Source organism: Salvelinus alpinus, chromosome 3 (genome assembly GCF_045679555.1).
Source record: "Salvelinus alpinus chromosome 3, SLU_Salpinus.1, whole genome shotgun sequence".
In the NCBI taxonomy this organism is placed as follows: Eukaryota; Metazoa; Chordata; class Actinopteri; order Salmoniformes; family Salmonidae; genus Salvelinus; species Salvelinus alpinus.
Genome location: NC_092088.1, coordinates 82,804,370 through 82,832,225, shown reverse-complemented (window position 1 = coordinate 82,832,225; position 27,856 = coordinate 82,804,370). Strand labels below are relative to the sequence as shown.

The 27,856-nt window shown below is 43.6% G+C and overlaps 2 protein-coding genes across 3 annotated transcripts in view; both read right to left on the bottom strand.

Annotated features, from left to right (window-relative positions):
* The window catches only part of LOC139571453 (endothelial PAS domain-containing protein 1-like), a 118,767-nt gene extending 102,063 nt beyond the window's left edge, over positions 1 to 16,704 (bottom strand). Inside the window, exon 1 of one of the 2 annotated variants that reach the window (XM_071394339.1) lies at positions 16,269 to 16,704. In XM_071394339.1, coding sequence (XP_071250440.1) covers positions 16,269 to 16,294 — 26 coding nt within the window. In that variant the 5' untranslated portion in view covers positions 16,295 to 16,704. The remainder of the gene's footprint in view (positions 1 to 16,268) is intronic. The other variant, XM_071394340.1, reaches the window with a different exon arrangement.
* Positions 16,705 to 20,058: 3,354 nt separating this feature from the next.
* Positions 20,059 to 27,856, bottom strand: part of LOC139571451 (protein kinase C epsilon type) — a 269,011-nt gene continuing 261,213 nt past the window's right edge. Inside the window, exons 14-15 of the mRNA XM_071394337.1 lie at positions 26,874 to 27,020; positions 20,059 to 24,450 (exon numbers count right to left, since the gene is read on the bottom strand). Coding sequence (XP_071250438.1) covers positions 24,301 to 24,450; positions 26,874 to 27,020 — 297 coding nt within the window. The 3' untranslated portion in view covers positions 20,059 to 24,300. The remainder of the gene's footprint in view (positions 24,451 to 26,873; positions 27,021 to 27,856) is intronic.

The following is a 27,856-nucleotide window of genomic DNA, read 5'->3' as shown; positions in this document are numbered from 1 at the left end:
GACAACAGGCCCTCCGATTTGACACACTGAACTCTGTCTGAGAAGTAGTTGGTGAACCAGGCGAGGCAGTCATTTGAGAAACTAAGGCTGTTGAGTCTGCAGATAAGAATGCGGTGATTGACAGAGTCGAAAGCCTATGCCAGCTCGATGAAGACAGCTGCAGAGTACTCTCTCTTATCGTTTAGGACCTTGAGCGTGGCTGAGGTGGCACCCATGACCAGCTCGGAAACCAGATTGGCTTTCGAAGACCTTAGAAAGGCAGGGTAGGATAGATATAGGTCTGTAGCAGTTTGGGTCTAGAGTGTCTCCCCCTTTGAAGAGAGGGATGACCGTGGCAGCTTTCCAATCTTTGGGAATCTCAGACGATACGAAAGAGAGGTTGAACAGGATAGTAATAGGGGTTGCAACAATTTCGGCGGATAATTTTAGAAAGATAGGGTCCAGATTGTCTAGCCCGGCTGATTTGTAGGGTCCAGATTTTGCAGCTCTTTCAGAACATCAGCTATCTGGACATGGGTGAAAGAGAAATGGAGGAGGCTTGGGCAAGTTGCTGTGAGGGGTGCAGGGCTGTTGACCGGGGTAGGGGTAGCCAGGTGGAAAGCATGGCCAGCCGTAGAAAAATGCTTATTGAAATTCTCAATTATCGCGGATTTATCGGTGGTGACAGTGTTTCCTAGCCTCAGTGCAGTGGGCAGCTGGGAGGAGGTGCTGTTATTCTCCATGGACTTTACAGTGTCCCAGAACTTTTTGGAGTTTGTGCTACAGGATGCAAATTTCAGTTTGAAAAAGCTAGCCTTTGCTTTCCTAACTGCCTGTGTATATTGGTTTCTGACTTCCCTGAAAATGTGCATATCGCAGGGGCTATTCGAAGCTAATGCAGTACGCCACAGGATGTTTTTGTGCTGGTCAAGGGCAGTCAGGTCTGAAGTGAACCAGGGGCTATATCTGTTCCTTGTTCAAATATTTTTTAATGGGGCATGCTTATTTAAGATGGTGAGGAAAGCACTTTTAAAGAATAACCAGTATCCTCTACTGACGGAATGAGGTCAATGTCCTTCCAGGATACCCGGGCCAGGTCGATTAGAAAGGCCTGCTCGCTGAAGTGATTTAGGGAGCGTTTGACAGTGATGAGCGGTTTGACAGTGATGAGCGGTGTATGTCCCCATTGTATGTTACACAGAGTCACCGACTGAAAGGGAAGGTACAGTTATGAATATAACTACTGTTCCCAGAAGGAGGAAACCAGGCATAACATATTTTGGCCCCACGCCGTTAGGGTGTTTGGACTTGCTGAAGAGCGGTACTGAATTGATGAAATTATCCATTGGCCCATTGGGCATGATTTCAGTTTTCAGGTAATTTTTATTGGTCATTTACTCCACATAGTATGTTATACCTCGTTCCCTCCTTCAGGGAACAGTAGTTATATTCATAACTGTACATTTTCACTGAGAGATTTATTTTGGTCTTGGCAAAGGTCAAATTCAAAATTATCTTCAAGTTCTGCCGGGACTTTGATGAATGGCAGGAAATCACTCAAAGGGTGGCAAGACTGATCTGAGGTGGATTTGGACTGAGTGGTGGCACCCCTTTACTGTTTTCCAGACCAGGTCTTGTTCTGTTTCCTCTATCAGTGAACAGTACTGTGGTGTTCTGAAGAGGTGGTGCTTGGGTCCACGCCAGGGTAAGGAGCTCAGACGTCCAAGTCTTTCACCACAATAGGGTCCCATATGTGCCAACATTAACAGAAACACCCCCCCCCCTCTACCCCTCTCCCCACCCCTACACTCCTGCTTCCTCCCTCTCTTGTCCTATTTGTCAGAAAATACATCACCATTAAGCTGGTTTCCACAGAGACCGCCTCAGATGGAACGGTGTCACGGAGGCCATGTTCTAAAAATGGGCTGTGGCAAGCAGACATAGTCCTTTCCTGTGTTGTATCCCATCGGCCAAAGGAAGATGACGGAGCAGGCTTCCCTCTGGATGGATTTTACAGTAGTATGATGTTATCTTGCTTCATTACATATCAATAGCATACTGTTGTCTTGCTTCATTACATATCAATAGCATACTCGTATCTTGCTTCATTACATACCTTGTCCTACTATCTGTATTTTTTGCCCCTCAAACAGACATTTTTTTTCTTCCAAAGTCATCATTTTCTTATCTATGGTTGGGAGCGAGCTATCAATTAGAAACCTTGCTATGGCCATGCACTCTGACCTCTTTCGGACAATTCAAGGGATTTCAACTGGAGGCAATGGAAATGTGTAGTGAAGGGCTGCTGTGGGTCATTATCATATCGAGGTATTTTTATACTAGCCCGTGTCATGTTAAATTATCCCAGAGGTCTGGCCTCATTAACCCTGGTCATGTGATTTAACCAGTGTCCACTACTCACTATCTGGCTACTATCAGTGTGTGTCTGCATGTGTGTGTCTGCGTGTGTGTGTGTGTGTGTGTGTGTGTGTGTGTGTGTGTGTGTGTGTGTGTGTGTGTGTGTGTGTGTGTGTGTGTGTGTGTGTGTGTGTGTGTGTGCACAGCTAGTGGTGCCACTGTTTGATATTCTGGCCTATTGTTACTGCTCAGTCCCAGTGGAAGATCCAGGATATGAAACAATAGAGTCCCAGCACTGTCCGGGCACTGAGCCTCCCAATGTACTCAACGACCCCTCCCACTCACAACCAGGAGACAGTAGCCAATACAGACAGATCCATCCACCGAAGAGTTCAGTTCAAACGGTCTAAACCCCAATCATCAGACGACCCTTAAACCCAACTACCCAACAGTCCATCAAGTCTACAGTCTGAACCGCAGTTGGTCAATACGTCAACCAAGTTGACAGTGAGCCCCGCTTCAACCCTGACATCCCCGGCTGGCCAACTGGCCACTACTTATAATCCCCAAGAGTCTATCAGGTCTGCAACAGGCTCATGTTGCACTCTAGCGGTCAAGTGGTATAATAAACTAATGTAAAAAATGCTGTAAAGGCTTGCTTTCTGGTTATTTGGTTAAAAAAAAGGGAGAGTTTTGACAGTGATCATCAAGCTTCAACGGTCTGGCCACCAAGTCTAGTCTACCACTAAGCTGCTACGCTGCTAGAGATGTCCTTCAAGTTGGTTGGTGTGTCTATAAGAGCATGTTTCTGTGAGTTGACAAGAGAGAACGAGAGAGAATAACAGAAGAAGAAAAACATCTAGATGAAGAGAGAAACTCAACAGCTTGTTCAGGTTGAAACATGGAAACCGCTGGCTGTGGTCTCCTCATTCTTTGTCTCCTGAAATCCATCTGTACATCAACGTTATCTACAGTAGCCCCAACGACAGAAAGTATGAGGAGGGACAAGGCAGAGATTATAGGGCCTTAAAATGACTTTCTTTCGAGGTACCATGTCAATACAGACCCCTATTACTAAACCGCACATCTCTTTCATCTCTTTGAGCAGCAGGAAAAACACGATTGGTTTTTGACTTTCAGGGTCAGAACAGGCTAGTAATAGTAATCTTAGATGTCATGTAAACAAAATTCAAGGTTAGCACTGAAGTGGAATAGTAGGCCTATACTGTAGTGTGTCGTCTGTGGGTTGTACCTATAGTAAAGGTACGGTGAGGCCTCCAGCATCTGAAATCAGCATCTGAAATCTTACTTATTACTGCACAAAGTAGCAAAATGTTTTGCAACAGAAAACGAAAAAACAAACGTTTGTTGTTGGACAAGTTCATGTAGTCCCCATGTTGGCCCATTTTCTTCCATTTGGTGAACACGACACAGGTTGCCAGCCTCTCCAAAGTTCAAGTGCATCTGCTAAACCTTTCAGATATGTTGAAGAATCACACTATTTTGCAGGAGAGCGAAACATGTCAACATGTCAAGTTGAAATGCCAACTATCTGGTTTTGACAAATGAACAACACGGCTCTTGATGGTACCTCTCGATCACATGATTAAAACAGAAGGACTCGAGGACAACTGCTGCCAATTCCAGCAGGCTAAGCCAACTGCCAACTAGAGATCCTATCTTTATTGTATCTGTATTAATGTGTCAGGTGTCAACCTTCCCAAAGAGGTAACCTTTCACCCAGAGATCAAGGACTACAGAGAACGAGCTACGGACAGTATATCATTAGGTCACACACACACACACACAAACAACTGGGATGTTTGTTAGCCAAAGGTTACCTCAATGAAACAAATACACTGACATAATATCAATAAATAACAGGCTTTTAGATACCACTTTGAATACACATTCAAATGCAAACCCTCAACCCTACGCACTACACAAACACACACACACACACACACACGCACACAAACAAACACATGTCAGGCTTTTGACTCAGCTGTTCAGCTGCAATCAGGTGTACTCGCTGTGACCAACAGCAGTGTCACAAAATGCCTTGTGACATCTTGAAAGGTCGGCTGTCCTGCATCGCATGAACCTCCTTAAAATAAGCTGTGTGCCTCTGCTGCCATCCCAGTCCTCTGCTGGCTGGAATCCCCTGGATCGAACCCCTGTCCTTGACCAGGGCCGCATGCACACACTCTCTCTCTCTCTCTCTCTCTAGGACCACACAAGCAATATCCCCAGCTAGCACATAACGTTCTGAGAATCATATGTATCTTAGAGCTTGTTGAATATGCGGTTGTCCTATGGTTATTTTGCATACAAAGTTCTGGGAATGATGCAGGATACCCAGCTAGCACATGACATTCTGTTTCCTCATGGTGTTTTCAGAACCTTCAGAGAACGTTAAGAAACAAAGTTCTTCTGTGGGAATTTCAGTATTCAGCATGACATTTTCAATAGGTTTCCTCATGGTTCTAGTCAAAGTCATGTTCTCAAAACATTAAGAAAACTTTCCATAAAAACCACAAGAACACATTATTAATGTTCACAGAACGTTCTAAGAATGTTATTTAAAAACATATACAGTACATTTTGCTCTCAGCGTCAACAAAACTCTCATCTTGTTAAGTGTGTTCAGTGTTTTGGCCACACCCACTAATTGGCCACACCTGATCTTAATGAGTGCTTGTTTCCTTCGAAATGGGGTCTGTTTGAATAGACTATAATTAACAGCTTTGTATGAGCTAAAAAAGCATGGAACGCTAGCTCCATGCCACCTCCTGGTGGCGCAGGTGTCGAATTCCATGGGTAGAGAGCAGGTTTGAATCTGACTGGCTCTGCGCCACAATAAAAAATAAATGTGTTTGCATGATTAATGCCTACGCAAATTAATTTCCATGTGTCCTATCTATGCTTGGCATTCAAAACAGTTAACCTAAGCTAACAGTTAACCAGTTTTATTAAAAGATTTATTGAAACATGTTCCCAGAATGTTATTTAATAATTGAACCTTCAAATAACCCAGTCTTTCCCAAACTCGGTTCTGGGAACCCCAAGAGGTGCATGTTTTGGTTTTTGCCCCAGCTCTACACAGCTGATTCAAATAATCAACTCATCATCACACTTGGACTATTTTAATCAGCTGTGTAGTGCTAGGGCAAAAAACAAAACATGCACCTCTTGGGGTTCCCAGAACCGAGTTTGGGAAACACTGGGTTATTTGAAGGTTCAAATAGGACCGTTCTCAGTACATTAATAATATCTCCCAGTAAATCTTTCAGGGAACTATAGTAAAACGTTCTCAGAACCTCCCTGCAACCTAAACATGTATGTTCCCAGAAAAGGCGAAATTTCACTTCCGTTCTCAGAACGTTTTTTAAAAAAGGCTGTTTTCCCGGTCAGAACCAGTGGGAAACCGTTCCCAGAACCAGTGGGAAACCAAAAACGTACATCAATTTCCAAGGAACTAGCTGGGTCATCAGAATGTTGAATGCACAGACAGACATAGTATTAAAAGTCATCATCATTACTGGATACAGTTTTCTTTGGGGGGAAAAGTGTTGAACTGATTTAATCTGGTTTTAATTGCTCTAACTCTGTATCACTTGACAATTCACGAGAAGCCTACCTAACCTCGCTTAACAGGCTCACGAAGACACATGACTGTTCAACGATACTGTGAGAATTATGTTGAGGAAAACACATATAGGAAAACAGTGGACTTTTTCTGCCAGATTACGATCCAACAGTCCAATGACAGAGCTGCCTTTGATATCATCTGCTGTTTCATTTACACATATTCACCCCTAGCTTAGCATTTACCTGATTTAGCACCAGGCGAAGCGATGCAGAGTTCTCCATTCCCACACATTCCTGTAACATGAGTTAGTCTGAATAGATCTGCAGCTCAGCACTGTGGATCTCCGTGCAGCCCATCTAGTCAGCCATTGTTTCTCAATTCACTTTCCCTGCTAGCGTGCATCTGTCGTAAACCTGCACAAGAACTGCAGGAAGCTGGTAAAAAGAGAATGATGGTTCATGTACTGAGGCTTGATCGTTCTATAGACTGTGTAGATATGGGATGAAGATCTTTAGCATGTTCAACATCTTTCCCTTTAAGTTTTTAGTGTGAGACAAGGACAGGCCGTACGAATCAGGAAAGGAAAAAGCAGCATGCATTCTGATGTGTTCAGGGGATGAGTTCAGGGGATGAGTTCAGGGCCCGTTGGCAGAGAATACATACCTGACATTCTGCTCTGTACATCAGCTGACATTAACGCTGACGGTACTTAAACTCCAAGGTATGACAGGTCATAAGGCCGCCAGGCCCCGGGCACATTGTTAAGGAGGATTAAAAAGGCCTAAACAAGTCTGACATATTGAGATGAAGAGTTTAGTGTGATACAAGAGTTTGATATACAGATGTAGGATCCTAATTTGAGCCAGTTTGCTACAGCAGGAAAATGTGAATTGTTATGTGGATTATAATTCATAGACATTTTTGTAGGGGTTGGTTACTTTTTCGTGAGAGAAAATCAAGTCTGAAATTTCAAAGTGGAAATTACAAACTTCAGAAGCATTTTTAAACTTAAAATACACTACAAGTTGCAGGAAAGTTCTCCTGCAACCGGGTGATCAAATTAAGACCCTACACCTGTAGGCATGTTGCACTGCTGCTACAGTCATAAGATTGTATTGGACCAGTAGGAAAGTTTCCAAATGAGGAACAGTCTGGTTGACACATTGTCCGTTGCTGAACGTCTAGGCAGCAGATGTACTTGGAAGTAGCAATATCGATAGCCAGTTTCCCTTCTATCCTTAGGGTCATTTTTTTCCATCAAAAGTGACTTTCAATGTTATGTACATCACAGAGCATATACTTTTTGGTACCCCCAAGGTCAACACACACTTCAGGGAGGTGTGTAGGGTCACAGTCAAGGTCGAACACATGATGGTAGTCAGAAAGGTGAATGTTTGTGAGAGCATAAAGCCTATAGCCTGAAGCTGTAGTCTCTAACTAGGATGTTGGCCTTTATTTCCCACCTTTTTAAACCAAAACCTGCATCAAAAAACGTCCCCATTGCCACTGTGAGTGACAGCCTACCTTACAATAATGAGGCTCCACTTTTTCCTGTTTTTATTTTATTTATTTTTTATCTCACCTTTATTTAACCAGGTAGGCCAGTTGAGAACAAGTTCTCATTTACAACTGCGCCCTGGCCAAGATAAAGCAAAGCAGTGCGACAAAAACAACAACACAGAGTTACACATGGGATAAACAAACGTATAGTCAATAACACAATAGAAAATCTGTATACAGTGCAAATGAAGTAAGGAGGTAAGGCAATAAATAGGCCATAGTGGTGAAGTAATTACAATTTAGCAATTAACACTGGAGTGATAGATCTGCAGATGAGGATGTGCAATTAGAAATACTGGTGTGCAAAAGAGCAGAAAAACAAAAACAAATATGTGGATGAGGTAGGTAGTTGGATGGGCTATTTACAGATGGGCTGTGTACAGCTGCAGCGATCGGTAAACTGCTCTGACAGCTGATGCTTAAAGTTAGTGAGGGAGATATAGGTCTCCAACTTCAGTGATTTTTTGCAATTCGTTCCAGTCATTGGAAGAAGAGAACTGGAAGGAAAGGTGGCCAAAGGAGGTGTTGGCTTTGCAGATGATTAACATGTCAGTCAAAGACAATGCTCAAACCTACCTAACGCTCCAACCTACTAGGGTTTTCTGACATGGGAATTCATCTTTCCACAAGTCTCCTCTTCTGTCAGAGGGTTATTGTCAAAACAAACAGAGCAATGCTTAGGAAACACAGAAGTTAAAGTCCATCCCAGAATTGCCCTGAAGGACCAACAAGGTGAGTAGGGTGATAGAGAACCATATGGATAGATACAAGCCACTACAGGGACGTTACTGCGACGTTACTGGGACGCTACAGGGACGCTACAGGAACGCTACCGGAACGTTACAAGGAAGTTACAACGCTGCAGGGACGTTGCAGGGACACTACAGGAACGCTACAGGGACGCTACAGGGAAGTTACAGGGACACTACAGGGACTCTACAGGGACACTACAGGGACACTACAGGAACGCTACAGGGACGCTACAGGGACACTACAGGGACACTACAGGAACGCTACAGGGACGCTACAGGGAAGTTACAGGGACGCTACAGGGAAGTTACAGGGACACTACAGGGACTCTACAGGGACACTACAGGGACACTACAGGGACACTACAGGGACATTCTAGGTATGTTCGTCCAAAAATAGGCACATCTGTATTTAATCAAAATACAATGTACTTTCCATAAAGTTGGTTTGACCAGACCATAGGCCTCCTTCGGAAATGCAAACACACACACAGACAAGGACACACACACACAAACACACACATACCTTCCTTGCTTACAGTCTGTCTTCCTTTAGTGGCGTCTTGCTAAACACAAACAGCGAACAATACGGCCCGGGCTAATCTCTGATCCTAATCTCTGATCTTCTGATCCAGCCGCCAGCCCAGCTCAGTGCAGCCCAACGAGCTGTTCTCAATCAGGGGAAGGTAGATGGACGAGATGGCTGATGCATCTGATACACTCACTGAAAGGCATGATGGGATTACGCCCAGCCCGTTCCGATTAGGGCCTGCACCCCACTCCCCCCTCCCACTACCTCTTCAAGTTCATAACCTGATGCAACACACATTTTTCTCTCATGCCACTTCAACATCTTAATGAGACTGTCAACATCTTAGTAACTTCCACTAGCATAGCCTTATAAAGCCTGCAATCTGGACCAAGGAGTTGCCCATTCTATCTGACTACCATCTGTTATACAATAGTCTGTCATAAGGGCCCAAGACGTAGAAACCTTATGAATCATAGCTTCAAAGACATAGGGGCAATGGTGGATATATACAGCCGTACTAATATCTCCGGTGAAATGGGGGAGACTGTTGGGAATGTGCCTGGGACTGAGAGCTGGGTTGGGGCCAGCTGACATGAGGAAAGGCATTACCGTAAGGCTGGCTGGAGAAAGAGGAAGCTTGGTGTCTGCATAGCAGGAAGGACCAGGGGACAGTATTCTTAAGGAGGTCTACAACAACACCCTGCAGAGGCAGAGAAGGAGTTGAAGAGAAAGAGAGAGAGAGAGAGAGACCAAGAGGGGCAAAGAAAGTGAGAGACAGAGAGAGAGAGAGAGAGAGAGACTGCGATTCTGAGAGATTCTGTCAGACTTGTGCACTGACAGTAAATCTAAGTAAGACAAAAATAATGGTGTTCTAAAAAAGGACCAGTCGCCAGGACCAGAAATACAAATTCCATCTAGACACTGTTCCCCTAGAGCACACAAAAAACTATACATACCTTGGCCTAAATATCAGCGCCACAGGTAACTTCCACAAAGCTGTGAATGAGCTGAGACAAGGCAAGAAGGGCCTTCTATGCCATCAAAAGGAACATACAATTCAACATACCAATTAGGATCTGGCTAAAAATACTTGAATCAGTTATAGAACCCATTGCCCTTTATGGTTGGGAGGTCTGGGGTCCTCTCACCAACCAATAATTCACAAAATGGACAAACACCAAAAATATCCTCCGTGTACAACGTAAAACACCAAATATGCATGCAGAGCAGAACTAGGCCGATACCCGCTAATTATAAAAATCCAGAAATAAGCTGTTAAATTCTACAACCACCTAAAAGGAAGCAATTCCCAAACCTTCCATAACAAAGCCATCACCTACAGATAGATTAACCTGGAGAAGAGTCCCCTAAGCAAGCTGGTCCTGGGGCTCTGTTCACAAACACAAACAGGCCCCACAGAGCCCCAGGACAGCAACACAATTAAACCCAACCAAATTATGAGAAAACACATTGGAAAGAATTAACAAAAAAACTAGAATGCTATTTGGTTCTAAACAGAGAGTACACAGTGGCAGAATACCTGACCACTGTGACTGACCCAAACTTAAGGAAAGCTTTGACTATGTACAGACTCAGTGAGCATAGCCTTGCAGTGAGCATAGCCTTGCTATTGAGAAAGGTCGCCATAGGCAGACCTGGCTGTCAAGAGAAGACAGGCTGTGTGCACACTGCCTACAAAATGAGGTGGAAACTGATTTACACATCCTAACCTACTGCCAAATGTATGACCATATTAGAGATACACATTTCCCTCAGATTACACAGATCCACAAAGAATGCAAAAACAAACCCAATTTTTTTAACTCCAATTTCTACTGGCTGAAATACCACAACCATCATAGCAGCAGGATTTGTGACCTGTTGCCACAAGAAAAGGACAACCATTGAGGAAACAAACACCATTGTAAATACACCCATATTTATTTTAGTTTATATTCCCTTTCGTACTTTAACTATTTGCACATCGGTACAACACTGTATATAGACAAAATATGACATTTGAAATGTCTTCATTCTTTTGGAACTTCTGTGAGGGTAATGTTTACTGTTAATTCATTTTTACTGTTTATTTCACTTTTGTTTATTATCTGCGTTACTTGCTTTGGCAATGTTAACATATGTTTCCCATGCCAATAAAGCCCTTATATTGAATTAAAATTGAATTGAGAGAGAGAGACAGAGGGGCAAAGAGAGTGAGAGAGAGAGAGAGAGACAGAGAGAAAAAGAGAGAGACAGAGAGGAGGAAAGAGAGGTTCCCAAACCATAACAAGGATTGTGCCTCTCCCCCCTGCTGTTTCTCCAGAGGGGCTGGGGCTGGGAGTTCAGAAACCATAACAAGGATTGTGCCTCTCCCCCCTGCTGTTTCTCCAGAGGGGTTGGGGCTGGGAGTTCAGAAACCATAACAAGGATTGTGCCTCTCCCCCCTGCTGTTTCTCCAGAGGGGTTGGGGCTGGGAGTTCAGAAACCATAACAAGGATTGTGCCTCTCCCCCCTGCTGTTTCTCCAGAGGGGCTGGGGCTGGGAGTTCAGAAACCATAACAAGGATTGTGCCTCTCCCCCCTGCTGTTTCTCCAGAGGGGTTGGGGCTGGGAGTTCAGAAACCATAACAAGGATTGTGCCTCTCCCCCCTGCTGTTTCTCCAGAGGGGCTGGGAGTTCAGAAGCTTGCGTTCATGGATCCTCCTGAGAACTTGTCACAATAAACGACATACTTCAGTTTTAAGACATCATACAGGTGGGAAAGACTGTTTCCCTCTCTGTCTCTTTAAAACCCTCAAAACCTCACACAGTGGTCTTACACAAAGGCAGTTTTTGTACTACTAGCATGCCATTTAAAGCTCCAGCAAATTTGACATTTCAGCCATTTAGCAAATGTTCTCATCTAGAGTGACTTAAAAGAGCAATTAGGATTAATTTCCTTGCTCAAGGGCACATCAACATATTTTTCAACAAGTCGGCTCGGGGATTCAATCCAGCAACCTTTTGGTTACTGGCCCAATGCTCTTAGCTGCTAGTCTACCTGCCACCCAAATGACTGCGAGAGAGAAACTAAACTGTGACCTTACTCAGGGAAGTGACTCATTATCTGGAAGAGTATAAGGCCTGTACTTTGCCTGAACTTTTGTGTGTGTGTGTGTGTGTGTGTGTGTGTGTGTGTGCGTGTGTGTGTGTGTGTGTGTGTGTGTGTGTGTGTGCGTGTGTGTGTGCTGTGTGTGTGTGTGTGTGTGTGTGTGTGTGTGTGTGCGTGCGTGCGTGCGTGCGTGCGTGCGTGCGTGCGTGCGTGCGTGCGTGCGTGCGTGCGTGCGTGCGTGCGTGCGTGCGTGCGTGCGTGCGTGCGTGCGTGCGTGCGTGCGTGCGTGCGTGCGTGCGTGCGTGCGTGCGTGCGTGCGTGCGTGCGTGCGTGCGCATGAGTGTGTAAAATTAGGCATTGGGGCAGCAGGTAGCCTAGTGGTTAGAGCGTTGGACTAGTAACTGAAAGGTTGCAAGATCAAATCCCTGAGCTAACAAGGTAAAAATATGTTGTTCTTCCCCTGAACGAGGCAGTTAACACACTGTTCATAGGCTGTTATTGAAAATAAGAATTTGTTCTTATCTGACTTGCCTAGTTAAATAAAAAAACATTTGAGTGCTGAGTCCCCTAGGGGTACTTACCTGGCACATCATATATAACACTGCTTGGCCCTCTCTCAGCTCTCTTCTTGTTTCTCTGTTCACCGCCAGTCAGCCATCTACTCAATGTCAAGTCATATTCAATACTGCCTATCCCTCACACTCATGGAAGGAACTAAACCACCACAATTCCCCATTTGCTCCACTGAAAAGGATCCACGAACTATCGAGGTAAAACAGCCACAGACCTTCCAGAGGTGTGGGACCACCTACTGTCTCTCAGTGTGAATTTGGTTTATGTCTCTAAATCCCATGGCAACCTGTAATCATGGCCTAAAGGAGAAATGTTGAGCGGGGTAAGTCAGTGTTTGGGTAATATTTGGATAGCGCTGTGGCAAGACGTTGGGCATGGTGCCAGCTCTTTCCCCACAGGCCAGTGGGCTGAATGGATGAGTTGACAGGGGCTCTGGCCAGAGCAGGGCTTTCCTTCTCCCCACAGGCCAGTGGGCTGAATGGATGAGTTGACAGGGGCTCTGGCCAGAGCTGGGCTTTCCTTCTCCCCACAGGCCAGTGGGCTGAATGGATGAGTTGACAGGGGCTCTGGCCAGAGCTGGGCTTTCCTTCTCCCCACAGGCCAGTGGGCTGAATGGATGAGTTGACAGGGGCTCTGGCCAGAGCAGGGCTTTCCTTCTCCCTAACAGGCCAGTGGGCTGAATGGATGAGTTGACAGGGGCTCTGGCCAGAGCAGGGCTTTCCTTCTCCCCACAGGCCAGTGGGCTGAATGGATGAGTTGACAGGGGCTCTGGCCAGAGCTGGGCTTTCCTTCTCCCCACAGGCCAGTGGGCTGAATGGATGAGTTGACAGGGGCTCTGGCCAGAGCAGGGCTTTCCTTCTCCCCACAGGCCAGTGGGCTGAATGGATGAGTTGACAGGGGCTCTGGCCAGAGCAGGGCTTTCCTTCTCCCTAACAGGCCAGTGGGCTGAATGGATGAGTTGACAGGGGCTCTGGCCAGAGCAGGGCTTTCCTTCTCCCTAACAGGCCAGTGGGCTGAATGGATGAGTTGACAGGGGCTCTGGCCAGATCAGGGCTTTTCTTCTCCCTAACAGGCCAATGGCTCTTTTAGAGGACCCAGCACAGAACAGGCCACAGAGAGTGCGAGAGTAGAGAGCACCCCATAATAAAGGTGACGTAACCTCACAGAAGCCACAAACCAAAACAGACCAGCACAAAGTGGCTGGTGTAGAAAGCCAGAATGCTTTATAATACAGTACACAATGATAGCTATGAAAATAAACATTTTGAATAGATAGATCTTTTGCTTGATAAATGAATGAGGGAAGAAAGTGGATGCTTGCAGTACATTTGTCACGCTGCTTGTAAAGTGTTATTGTACAGGCATATGAGAACAGTAAGTAAATAAACACATCAAACAATCCTGTGGTGGATCCTCTCACAATAACACATGGTCCATAAAACTAAGTATGCAATATCACTGCTCAAATAAACATTGCTGTGCAAGCCAGGCCAGAAGCAATGATTCACCCCATTGACAGTGCAATAAAGGCTAGACATTTCAGCTTGCAACAACTGGCAAGGCTTAACACACACACACACACACACACACAGTTCCTAGGCCATCATTGTAAATAAGAATTTGTTCTTAACTGACTTGCCTAGTTAAATAAAGGTTAAAAAAATTATAGTATACTCTAAGATGATCACCATGTCTCCTGTGTTGTATAAGTTATGGCTAATGGGAACTCCTTCTCTGTGTTGTATAAGTTATGGCTAACGGGAACTCCTTCTCTGTGTTGTATAAGTTATGGCCAACGGGAACTCCTTCTCTGTGTTGTATAAGTTATGGCCAACGGGAACTCCTTCTCTGTGTTGTATAAGTTATGGCCAACGGGAACTCCTTCTCTGTGTTGTATAAGTTATGGCTAACGGGAACTCCTTCTCTGTGTTGTATAAGTTATGGCTAACGGGAACTCCTTCTCTGTGTTGTATAAGTTATGGCTAACGGGAACTCCTTCTCTGTGTTGTATAAGTTATGGCTAACGGGAACTCCTTCTCTGTGTTGTATAAGTTATGGCTAACGGGAACTCCTTCTCTGTGTTGTATAAGTTATGGCCAACGGGAACTCCTTCTCTGTGTTGTATAAGTTATGGCCAACGGGAACTCCTTCTCTGTGTTGTATAAGTTATGGCTAACGGGAACTCCTTCTCTGTGTTGTATAAGTTATGGCTAACGGGAACTCCTTCTCTGTGTTGTATAAGTGTGTGTTTGAGAAAGCAGACAGAGAGGCGCTCGTCTCATCACTAGACTCTCACAGTGCTCTCCTCAGGGGGCTATGGTGTCTCCATCTAACCATATTACTGAAAGAGCACCCAATACAGATAACACTACAAAACTAAGGGACACACAAATCCACTGTCTTCTACTAGGGAGCCAGACGAGATATCAAGGAGTTAAGAATTCAAAGATTTTAAATATATTTTTGAAGACACTGAGCTGTGGGCAGAGAAAACTGACGCTGGTGAACAATTATCCAGTTTCCAGTGCCACAGGCTGAGGTACAGTATGCTGTGAGAAGGGCTCTACTGTAAACCTCAGAACTACAGGCTCACCATCAGGCAACACTCAATACACACTATATAGTAGTGTGTGGTAATCTTTGTGGTTCAAGGAATGTTTTTGTCCGTTCTCTTCATATGAAGAGGTCACGAAGGTTAATATTTAGTTTTGCTCTGAGGTCTGAGATTAAAGTCAAGGTTACAGGTGTTCTGTGTTTCTATGAATCTTCTGAAACCCTCGTATAGATGACGAAACTCTCCGCTTACCGGTTCACCACTCGAAGGACTGTATAGACTGTATATTTATTATTGGTTGAGTATTTGAGACGTTCTGTTAAGCAGATAATGTGTGATATGTCTGTTTAACAGTTGCCATTTCCAACCCTTCATGAGCTTCATGAGCCCTACACACTTAACACACTCTAAAATACAAGAGGTCACAGAAACAGTGTCTGTTTCATTTGAAGATGGAGAAAGGTGCAGCATGCAAAGAAATTTGCATAAATGTGTATTTAACTTCACAGCCAGAACAACCGATCATTTACCCTCGGTAAATCTTTTCAGCACTGACATTTTTCTTGTGATTGTGAAAAGACATGTTTTATCTTTTTTACCAAGTAGCATATGTTTAATACCATTATCATGATCAATTATGTATACAACATAGGCTAATAGCCTGCAATATAAACAAAAAGTGAGGTCCTTAAATAAAAAACACAAATGTTTTAATGTTAAATCAATCAACAGCATTTTTAGACCTTGCCTAATTGATCATGCAGGCTTTAAATAATGGAATCTACACCATGATGGTCAATGCAATATGAAAAATGGGTGATGGTTACTATTATATTCTTCTATTTAATTTCATGTAAAAAAAAAGAGTTGCAGAAGATGGATAATGCTACACCACATCTAAAATTACCCCCACAAACCGTGACACCGTTTATGACTACTACGTTTGCACTGTAGTGAACTAGACAGCAGCGCTTCAAAATGGTCAAGCAGCGCTTCAAAATGGTCAAGCAGCGCTTCAAAATGGTCAAGCAGCGCTTCAAAATGGTCAAGTAGCGTGCCTGTAGGCTACCACGTAACGCACAGTGCGCTTTTATTATAGCGCAACAGGTGTCCGTTCTGCGAATTTTCTGCGAAATGTCACTCATAGATCGCGAGGGCAATAGTTTAATAGTCCTACCCTTTAACGTCTTGATTGTAGGTTTTACATTATACTTTCTAACAGTATGTATTAATATAAGAATAAATAAGCCAAACAGGAAATATTTCAAAAAACGACATTACCTTTTCTTGTCCTTATCGGCAGTCATGTTTTCTTTTGCAAAGTTTAGTAACAAATGGAATTTCCCCGAAAGTCCCGACTCCAGTCCACTTTCTCAACAATTTTAAAGCAACATAAGACGCACACAGTGAAACATGTTGAAAGTAAAATTGAGAAAATGAAATTGCTCTTTACGCACAGTCCATTTCATAAACAAGTTGTCCTTCAGAAGCAGTTGGCAGCTGTACAGTCTCAGAACACTGCCAAGGATTGTACAGCCTATTTATTCACCGATTAACTAAAGGTACAATACACAGGCTTTAGCCTACAAATACATTACAAGTTGGATAATGTCGGGTCTGCTGTCAAAGTTTCCTTAGTCTGCTCAAACTTCTATCCCCGTTCCACCGTACTCTCTCTCTTACCCTCAGCTGGACCGATGACAGTCGCTCAGTCAATCTGACCACAGTGATTGGTGAAAATGCTGTGTAGAACCGCCTTATATAACCCAACCCCCTACACTGAGTGTTTCGCTGTTTTATACTGTCACTGGTAGGTCTACACCTTTGAGTCGACTTGCCCTGTACATTCTGTTGTGTAGGTACATGTCAGTGATGAACTTATTGGCCTTGTATTGTGCAGATAAGTATGTCAACCTCCGATCCTTTTACCTGTTCATGTGCTAGTATGGTGATGGAAACAGAAAAACACACGCCTGTCATTCATGCCAGCCAGTTGGGGCATTCAAAGTTCACACTAGTCTCTGCTGTCTTTAAATATGGTTCTACTAAAAAATCAGGGGGAGGGGGTGAAAGAGGGGGAGGGAGAGAGACAGACATGAGATAAACAAGAAAAACATCAACCCTGTGACACTCATCTTTTCCCATCGACTGAAATGTATTGATAAAAAAGTCAGCTGCTGTGACGTTTCAGCTTCCTTCAGGCTGTTAATGGGCTGCACAGGCATCTGATTGGTCAAAAGACCAAAGAGTGAAGAAAAGATCAGATTTGGGCTGCCTGTCTAAACAGCTTTGTGATTCAAATGATTCACCTCAAGGATTAAACAGGTAAACTGAAGGGTCACTGAATTGAGGGCGGTAGGTAGCCTATCGGTTAAGAGTGTTGGGCCAGTAACCAAAAGGTCATTAGTTCTAATCACTGAGCTGACTAATGAAAAATATGTTGATACATCTGTTGATAGGCCCTTGAGCAAGGAACTCAACCCTAATTACCCCTATAAATTAATGTGGATAAGAGTGTCTGCTAAATGACGAAAATGTGTTGGGTCACTGTGACCCATAATAACTAATATATAAACTGCCATCCTTCTCAAACATATTTGATGAATATTGTAGAAAAAAGAAGGAAGGGAAGCGATGCTAGGATAACAACAGTAGATCAATGTAGATTTTTTTTTATTTATTTCACCTTTATTTAACCAGGTAGGCAAGTTGAGAACAAGTTCTCATTTACAATTGCGACCTGGCCAAGATAAAGCAAAAGATAGAAGGTGCTGTTTGGTAAAGGAGTCTGAACTTACTGTTGAGAGTTAGAATAATAGAATACACAAGGTGCAACTTCAAAATTTGGTTTTGCATTACCAGTCACTCAATTAGCCAATTTTTAGATTGGTAAATTAGTCTAGCGGCAGCTATCAAAACTTGTAGTAAGCAACCAGGCTGAGGCCCATTGATCATCAGTTTTTCATATTAAAACTGCCAACATTTCTCTTCGCCCCATGGCAAAATGAGTAGAATTGCATGAAATTAACTTTACAACTTTGGATGTGGGTACGCAGACCCATGAACCACTGCGGCCTCTCATGAGGTGTTCCATTTTATTGTGGCCCCCACCCCCATCAAAGTTGCCCATCCCTGGTCTAAATATTCAGTTTCCATGACACTAGTGGGGAATGAAACATTTGCTTTGAAAGGGAAGTATACCCAAATGTGGCAACATCAGTCAATGATTAATGGCACATCGTGTTATCGTTTTAACCGTGCGTATCTCAGAGTACATTCCAACAGTGGTCACTTATGGACACTGGACAGTACTCTATATACACTCAACCCAATCTGACAATGTAAACAGTGGTCACTTATGGACACTGGACAGTACTCTATATACACTCAACCCAATCTGGCAATGTAAACAGTGGTCACTTATGGACACTGGACAGTACTCTATATACACTCAACCCAATCTGGCAATGTAAACAGTGGTCACTTATGGACACTGGACAGTACTCTATATACACTCAACCCAATCTGGCAATGTAAACAGTGGTCACTTATGGACACTGGACAGTACTCTATATACACTCAACCCAATCTGACAATGTAAACAGTGGTCACTTATGGACACTGGACAGTACTCTATATACACTCAACCCAATCTGACAATGTAAACAGTGGTCACTTATGGACACTGGACAGTACTCTATATACACTCAACCCAATCTGACAATGTAAACAGTGGTCACTTATGGACACTGGACAGTACTCTATATACACTCAACCCAATCTGGCAATGTAAACAGTGGTCACTTATGGACACTGGACAGTACTCTATATACACTCAACCCAATCTGACAATGTAAACAGTGGTCACTTATGGACACTGGACAGTACTCTATATACACTCAACCCAATCTGACAATGTAAACAGTGGTCACTTATGGACACTGGACAGTACTCTATATACACTCAACCCAATCTGACAATGTAAACAGTGGTCACTTATGGACACTGGACAGTACTCTATATACACTCAACCCAATCTGACAATGTAAACAGTGGTCACTTATGGACACTGGACAGTACTCTATATACACTCAACCCAATCTGACAATGTAAACAGTGGTCACTTATGGACACTGGACAGTACTCTATATACACTCAACCCAATCTGGCAATGTAAACAGTGGTCACTTATGGACACTGGACAGTACTCTATATACACTCAACCCAATCTGACAATGTAAACAGTGGTCACTTATGGACACTGGACAGTACTCTATATACACTCAACCCAATCTGGCAATGTAAACAGTGGTCACTTATGGACACTGGACAGTACTCTATATACACTCAACCCAATCTGGCAATGTAAACAGTGGTCACTTATGGACACTGGACAGTACTCTATATACACTCAACCCAATCTGGCAATGTAAACAGTGGTCACTTATGGACACTGGACAGTACTCTATATACACTCAACCCAATCTGACAATGTAAACAGTGGTCACTTATGGACACTGGACAGTACTCTATATACACTCAACCCAATCTGACAATGTAAACAGTGGTCACTTATGGACACTGGACAGTACTCTATATACACTCAACCCAATCTGGCAATGTAAACAGTGGTCACTTATGGACACTGGACAGTACTCTATATACACTCAACCCAATCTGACAATGTAAACAGTGGTCACTTATGGACACTGGACAGTACTCTATATACACTCAACCCAATCTGACAATGTAAACAGTGGTCACTTATGGACACTGGACAGTACTCTATATACACTCAACCCAATCTGACAATGTAAACAGTGGTCACTTATGGACACTGGACAGTACTCTATATACACTCAACCCAATCTGACAATGTAAACAGTGGTCACTTATGGACACTGGACAGTACTCTATATACACTCAACCCAATCTGACAATGTAAACAGTGTTTCATAGAGAGCTGTTTTACCTTTATTTTAGCAGGGACCATTTTGAGACCAGGGTCTCTTTTGCATAAATATTGATTATCACTGAACAGAAATGAGCCCTAAAACAAGCAAATCCACTATTTGTTTTGACATCATTATATTTAATAAGTTCCAGAAACCAACAGTACACATTCACATCCTTTAGAATAAATTTGGCACACAGCAAAATGCTTACAATGACATACAATAATGAATGCCAAACGACTTGAAAATAAAACAGTCAGGTGACAAACTGTACATAGAAAGCTTCACAATACAGAAACCAGAAATCCAATACTATTGTCCAGATTCCCAGACCCAGAATCAGTGTAGTCCTGGATTAAAAAGACATTCCAATAGATATTCTTAATTGAGCATGCTTTTATTACAGACGTAGTCTCCATTAGGAAACACTACATGTACAGAGGTACATACAGTAATATAATGCATGTGACCCACTGCTGTGTCTTTTATTCTACTGTATGTAACAAACACATAATACTCCGCCAGAGGTACTTCTTCAACAATGTACATTGTACTCATTCATCTGCTTCACTGACTTTACAACAGACAAATGGGTTTCCTATGAGTTTTTCTCTTCCTTTTACAAACAGTTTAAAAAGTACACAATAAAAGAAGGACCATGGAAAGTTGGAGTTAAGGATTTGGCATGGAGCATTTTGGACCTCTAGGGACACCGTCCGTATGGGTCGGAGTAGGACGGGGGTCTGCCATCTTACAAAACAAAACACAAATGTCCTCTCTTTAACACTGTTCTCATGTAGGGGGTCATGTGATTCATTGACACAGGTGCAGGTGTGTCAAAGGTGTGGTTGCTTTGGGTGTATGAGCGGCCTTCATGCAGTGGTGTGTGTGTGTGGGGCAGGGGCATCAGTATTGCTTTGACAGTTGATTCCATGATACCGTCACCTATTAACGCTGTTACAACCACTGTTGCTACAGTTACTCCTGCTCCCCATACCATAAGTGCTACTACTAGTGGAGCTAGCACTGTTATACATGCTACTAATAATACTACAATAACTACTACTACTACTACAATAACAACTGCTACTGCTACTTCTACAGTATTCATACTATCACTACTACACTACCTCTTCAATTGCAAATAGTCCTACTGTTATGAATCCAACATTTGAAAGTTACTTTCTAGTTTCTACTCTAAAATGGAATGTACAACTTGCAATATCATAACAAACCAACATTGTTCTTTTTGTGTTCTACTGACAGAATATGACAGTAGATTTGACTTTACCTTGATTTGGTGTAGGCTTACAATAACACATGCAGTATCTTGGCCAGAGAGTTATTTGGCTTGAATGCATTAAGAAGGTCGATGGTTTCTATAAGCTTCATGAATCCAATAGATTTACTACCTTTGGTAATATTAATGTTCTAAAGAGATATGCTATAGGAAATGTTGACCTCTTTTAAAGAGATATGCTATAGGAAATGTTTACTTTCTAACGAGATTTGCTACAGGAAATGTTGACCTTTTTTAAAGAGATATGCTATAGGAAATGTTGACTTTCTAAAGAGATATGCTACAGGAAATGTTGTCCTTTTTTAAAGAGATATGCTATAGAAAATGTTGACTTTCTAAAGAGATATGCTACAGGAAATGTTGTCCTTTTTTAAAGAGATATGCTATAGGAAATGTTTACTTTCTAACGAGATTTGCTACAGGAAATGTTGACCTTTTTTAAAGAGATATGCTATAGGAAATGTTGACTTTCTAAAGAGATATGCTACAGGAAATGTTGTCCTTTTTTAAAGAGATATGCTATAGAAAATGTTGACTTTCTAAAGAGATATGCTACAGGAAATGTTGTCCTTTTTTAAAGAGATATGCTATAGGAAATGTTGACTTTTATAAGATATATGCTACAGGAAATGTTTACCTTTTCTAATATGCTACAGGAAATGTTGACCTTATTTAAAGAGATATGCTATAGGATATGTTGACCTTTTTAAAGAGATATGCTATAGGAAATGTTGACCTTTTTAAAGAAGTATGCTATAGAAAATGTTGACCTTTTTAAAGAAGTATGCTATAGGAAATGTTGACCTTTCTTCAAAAGAGTTGAGAGAGGGCAAGGAGAGGGCAAGGAGAGGGCAAGGAGAAGGCAAGGAGAGGGCAAGGAGAAGGCAAGGAGAGGGCAAGGAGAAGGCAAGGAGAGGGCAAGGAGAGGGCAAGGAGAGGGCAAGGAGAAGGCAAGGAGAGGGCAAGGAGAGGGCAAGGAGAGGGCAAGGAGAGGGCAAGGAGAGGGCAAGGAGAGGGCAAGGAGAGGGCAAGGAGAGGGCAAGGAGAAGGCAAGGAGAGGGCAAGGAGAGGGCAAGGAGAGGGGTGGTGAGGTGGTTTGATGGAGCATTCTGAAGGAAGCACATAGACATGGCTATCAATGGGGTTAAAGACAGGCAAAGGAAAACAGCCATGCATACACTGTAAAAACCATACAGAACAACAGCAAAGAGTCAGTGGGAGGAAGAACAGCGAAGACACCTGGCAAGAAAGCAAAGGAAACCAAAAACAGACAGACAGACATAGAATATTGCACATGGACATTGTCACTTTTTCATATTCTAGTAATACACAATAACATCAAATGCATAACCATGCAATAGATGATACCTCTATTTCTCCAAGAAGTCCACAGGCTTCTATATACAAGGTGGTCTGTACAGAGGGAACGACACGGCCAACTGGTGATGCCTTCCCCCACATGATTGTGAGTCTTGTTGCATAGCAGGGAAATCCAGGATTTCAGACACTGAGCAACAAGACAATCCAGTAAAATCACGACAAATAAAACACAAAATGAAATAAAACACACAATGAAATAAAACAGACACAATGAAATGTTAAAGCTTCAAGAGGGCCCTTCTCATGAACCCACTGCCTATGTCGCACACGCACAAACAGACTCGCACAAACTAGCGTACGTGCAGTATACTTACTGACACACACACACAAAAACAAAAACAAACACAAAAAATACATTCAGTTGCATCCCCACCATCACTCATGCATACAAGCACATTCGTTCACATTGAAACCCATGACATTCATTTGGAACACATGAAGCTAGACTACCATAACACTGTGGGCATATCTACAATACGTAACTGATCTGCAGCTACACACAACAGGCATTTAATGTACATGGACTTGTTCTAATTCTGCCGTCATTCTGATCTTGAGGAAACTTTGAAACTTATTGACACTGTGAACCAATTGGTTTTAGCTTTTTTAAATACAATCATTGGTTCTATGGATTCGTTTTTTTGCATTTAAACATGGCAGAGGAGGAGGACATTCTAGTACATCCAGTTTAAACATGGCAGAGGAGGAAGACATTCTAGTACATCCAGTTTAAACATGGCAGAGGAGGAGGACATTCTAGTACATCCAGTTTAAACATGGCAGAGGAGGAGGACATTCTAGTACATCCAGTTTAAACATGGCAGAGGAGGAGGACATTCTAGTACATCCAGTTTAAACATGGCAGAGGAGGAGGACATTCTAGTACATCCAGTTTAAACATGGCAGAGGAGGAGGACATTCTAGTACATCCAGTTTAAACATGGCAGAGGAGGAGGACATTCTAGTACATTGAGAGACTTACAGGACAGCTTAAGAAATTACAGATTCAGATAATAATATAATTATTTCAGTATCATATACTCACTAAGGAACTAGGATGGTTGACAAAACAGTTGAAAGTCTGACATATCGTAAGGAGACCATGTCGAACAAGACCCCTGCCCAAAGCACACATAACCCCTGACCTTTAAATCCTTATATACACAAAAAGTTGACACCGTCACACAAACATTCCCTGTACATTTCATAGTCCACTGGAAAGGGCCTTGTGACCATTTGGGGCTGGACTGTGAGGAGCTTTCATCACTGTTATCAGCCCGGGCCAGGGGGGCAAGGGCCAGGCTATATTCAGTGTCAGGGGGCTAATCCTAGGGCCACCCTCCACCACAAGGAGTTTGATTTGATCCACCACTCTGATCTGGACCAGAAAACATGCACTGATGGACAGACACATACAGACAGATATACTGGTAGAGCGCTGTAGATGGTCTGGTTTAGGTTTTGAACTTGGTACTAATCTGAGGCCCTAATGGCCGGAGTTTTAAATGAGTGTGTGAAAGTAATAATTTACTCTGTGTGTATTTTATAATTCTGTATGTCTGCATGGGAGAAAATACATTGGTTTGCATGTATGTATGTATGTTTGTATGTGTGTTCGCAAATGTGTGTGTATGTCAAGTGTTCCGGCATGTATGTGTGTCTGGTGTGTGTGCAGGCCTTAGGACAGATTCTCCTCCCCTCCAAAGTAGGAGAAACCCTTGAACTCGTCTTGGTTGATCTGCTTAATAATGGCGTCTTCTACAGGGGTGAGGACAGGCTCCTCGCGGGTGAAGTCCTGGTCAAAGTTGTTCACGTCCCTTTTGGTTTTCTTTACAGGAGCAGGAAGGAAGGAAGGAAGGAAGGAAGGAAGGAAGGAAGGAAGGAAGGAAGGAAGGAAGGAAGGAAGGAAGGAAGGAAGGAAGGAAGGAAGGAAGGAAGGAAGGAAGGAAGGAAGGAAGGAAGGAAGGAAGGAAGGAAGGAAGGAAGGAAGGAAGGCGCATGAGAGTCAGATAGTACAGGATGACGACTGCCAAATAATTAGACCTCCTTATTTGATAAAGTGATGATAAAACAAGGCTGATTAACATATAGATTTGGATGGAGTGATCACGTTGTGTGATTCGTTGAGGTGCTCATCGTCCCCTCTCTGTGTGAATGGAAACAGGATGTACCCTTCCCCTCACACTCCATTCGGTATTTCATAGTACCCCATACCCAGCAGGTCTCTAGCTATACAGTACATTTACATTTGAGTTATTCAGCAGACACTCTTATCCAGAGCGACTTACAGTTAGTGCATTCTTCAGATAGTTAGATGGGACAACCACATACACTACATGACCAAAAGTATGTGGACACCTGCTCGTCGAACATCTCATAACAAACTCATGGGCATTAATATGGAGTTGGTCCCCTCTTTGCTGCTACAACAGCCTCCACTCTTCTGGGAAGGCTTTCCACTAGATGTTGATACTTTGCTGCGGGGACTTGCTTCCATTCAGCCACAACAGCATGTTGGGCCACAACAGCGGGCACTGATGTTGGGCGATTAGGCCTGGCCTAAGTCAGCATTCTAATTCATCCCAAAGGTGTTCGATGGGGTTGAGGTCAAGGTCAGTCAAGTTCTTCAACACCGATCTCAATAAACCATTTCTATATGGACCTTGCTTTGTGCACGGGGGAATTGTCATGCTGAAACAATAAAGAGCCTTCCCCAAACTGTGGCCACAAAGTTGGAAGCACAGAATCGTCTAGAATGTCATTGTATGCTGTAACGTTAAGATTTCCCTTCACTGGAACTAAGGGGCCTAACCTGAACCATGAAAAACAGCCCCAGACCATTATTCCTCCTCCACCAAACATCACAGTTTGCACTATGCATTGGGAAAGTTAGTATTCTCCTGGCATCTGCTAAACCCAGATGTGTGATTCATCACTCCAGAAAACGTGTTTCCACTGCTGCAGAGTCCAATGGCGGCGAGCTTTACACAACTCCAGACGTCGCTTGGCATTGCGCATGCTGATCTTAGGCTTTGTGCGGCTGCTCGGCAATGGAAACTCATTTCATGAAGCTTCTGATGAACAGTTCTTGTGCTGACGTTGCGTCCAGAGGAAGTTTGGAACTTGGTACTGAGTGTTGCAACCAAGGACCGATGATTTTTCACCGCTACGTGCTTCAGCACTCGCCTGTCTTGTTCTGTGAGCTTGTGTGGCCTACCACTTCGCGGCTGAGCCGTTGTTGCTCCTAGACGTTTCCACTTCACAATAACAGCACTTACAGTTGACCAGAGCAGCGCTAGCAGGGCAGACATTTGACAAACTGACTTGCTGGAAAGGTGACATACTTTGACGGTGCCACATTGAAAGTCACTGAGCTCTCCAGTAAGGCAATTCTACTGCCAATGTTTGTCTATGGCGATTGCATGGATGTGTTCTCGATTTTATAGACCTGTCAGCGACGGGTGTGACTGATATAGCTGAATCCACTAATTTGAAGAGGTGTCCACATACCTGTGTTATATAGTGTTTCTAAGTCATAGTAAGTACATTTTCCCTCAATAAAGTAGCTATCAGCAAAGTCCTAACCACGTAACAATGCCAGGGCCCAGGAGTTTTTCCTAACCACGTAACAATGCCAGGGCCCAGGAGGTTTTCCTAACCACGTAACAATGCCAGGGCCCAGGAGTTGTTCCTAACCACGTAACAATGCCAGGGCCCAGGAGTTGTTCCTAACCACGTAACAATGCCAGGGCCCAGGAGTTGTTCCTAACCACGTAACAATGCCAGAGCCCAGGAGTTGTTCCTAACCACGTAACAATGCCAGGGCCCAGGAGTTTTTCCTAACCACATAACAATGCCAGGGCCCAGGAGTTGTTCCTAACCACATAACCATACCAGAGCCCAGGAGTTGTTCCTGGTCATGTTATATGAAGGTTAAATAAAACTATGTTCCAGAGTTCCCAACACACTATTAAGAATGAAGCTTTGGTGATATTTAGGATGTTGAAGATTAGGGGTTAATAATGGTGAGGGTGGAACATTAGGGGCCCTAAAACCTACAGCATGATATGTTCCCTAAGACCTCAGACACACTCCGGGGTGAAGTGTACCCTAGGTGCAGATCTAGGATCAGTTTCCCCTTCCCCAATCCTAACCTTGACCATTCGTGTGGATAATGCTAAACTGAACCAAGATCAGCATCTACAGGCAACTTCACCCTACATGGTCTGGGCTATGTGTGGTGATACTCACAATGCGAGGTTTGAAGGGTGGTTTGACCCTCTTCTGCTCCAGCAGAACCCAGTCCATCTCCTTGAAGAAGGGATGAACCTTGATGGCCTCCTCCAAGCCCTGGGTGATCACACAGCCCAGACGCTTGTTTGGACTCTTCGTCATGAACTATAGGACAGGAAAACAGGACGATGAATAAAGGAGGAAGAAAATTAAATGTACTAAACTGACTTGACTTTTTCCCCTTGGCCCCCTTGGGAACATGAGGCCATGAAGTAAATGCAAGGAAGAGAGAAATGGAGGTGAAAGAGCAAGAGTGAGGGGTTGAGACAGTCAAGCGGTGCAGAGAGGTCTGCTCTGTGGTCATTGTTAAAATAATCCAGAGGTCAGATATGACCATTGGGACAACTGAGCTGGGTAATGTGACCATTAGGACCGCTGGGCTGGGAAATGTGACCATTAGGACCGCTGGGCTGGGAAATGTGACCATTAGGACCGCTGGGCTGGGAAATGTGACCATTAGTACCACTGAGCTGGGTAATGTGACCATTAGGACTGTTGGGCTGGGTAATGTGACCATTAGGACTGCTGGGCTGGGTAATGTGACCATTAGGACTGCTGGGCTGGGTAATGTGACCATTAGGACTGCTGGGCTGGGAAATGTGACCATTAGGACCACTGGGTTGGGACATGTGACCATTAGGACCACTGAGCTGGGAAATGTGACCATTAGGACCACTGAGCTGGGTAATGTGACCATTAGGACCACTGGGCTGGGAAATGTGACCATTAGGACCACTGAGCTGGGAAATGTGACCATTAGGACCACTGGGCTGGGTAATGTGACCATTAGGACCACTGGGCTGGGTAATGTGACCATTAGGACCACTGGGCTGGGTAATGTGACCATTAGGACCACTGAGCTGGGAAATGTGACCATTAGGACCACTGAGCTGGGTAATGTGACCATTAGGACCACTGAGCTGGGAAATGTGACCATTAGG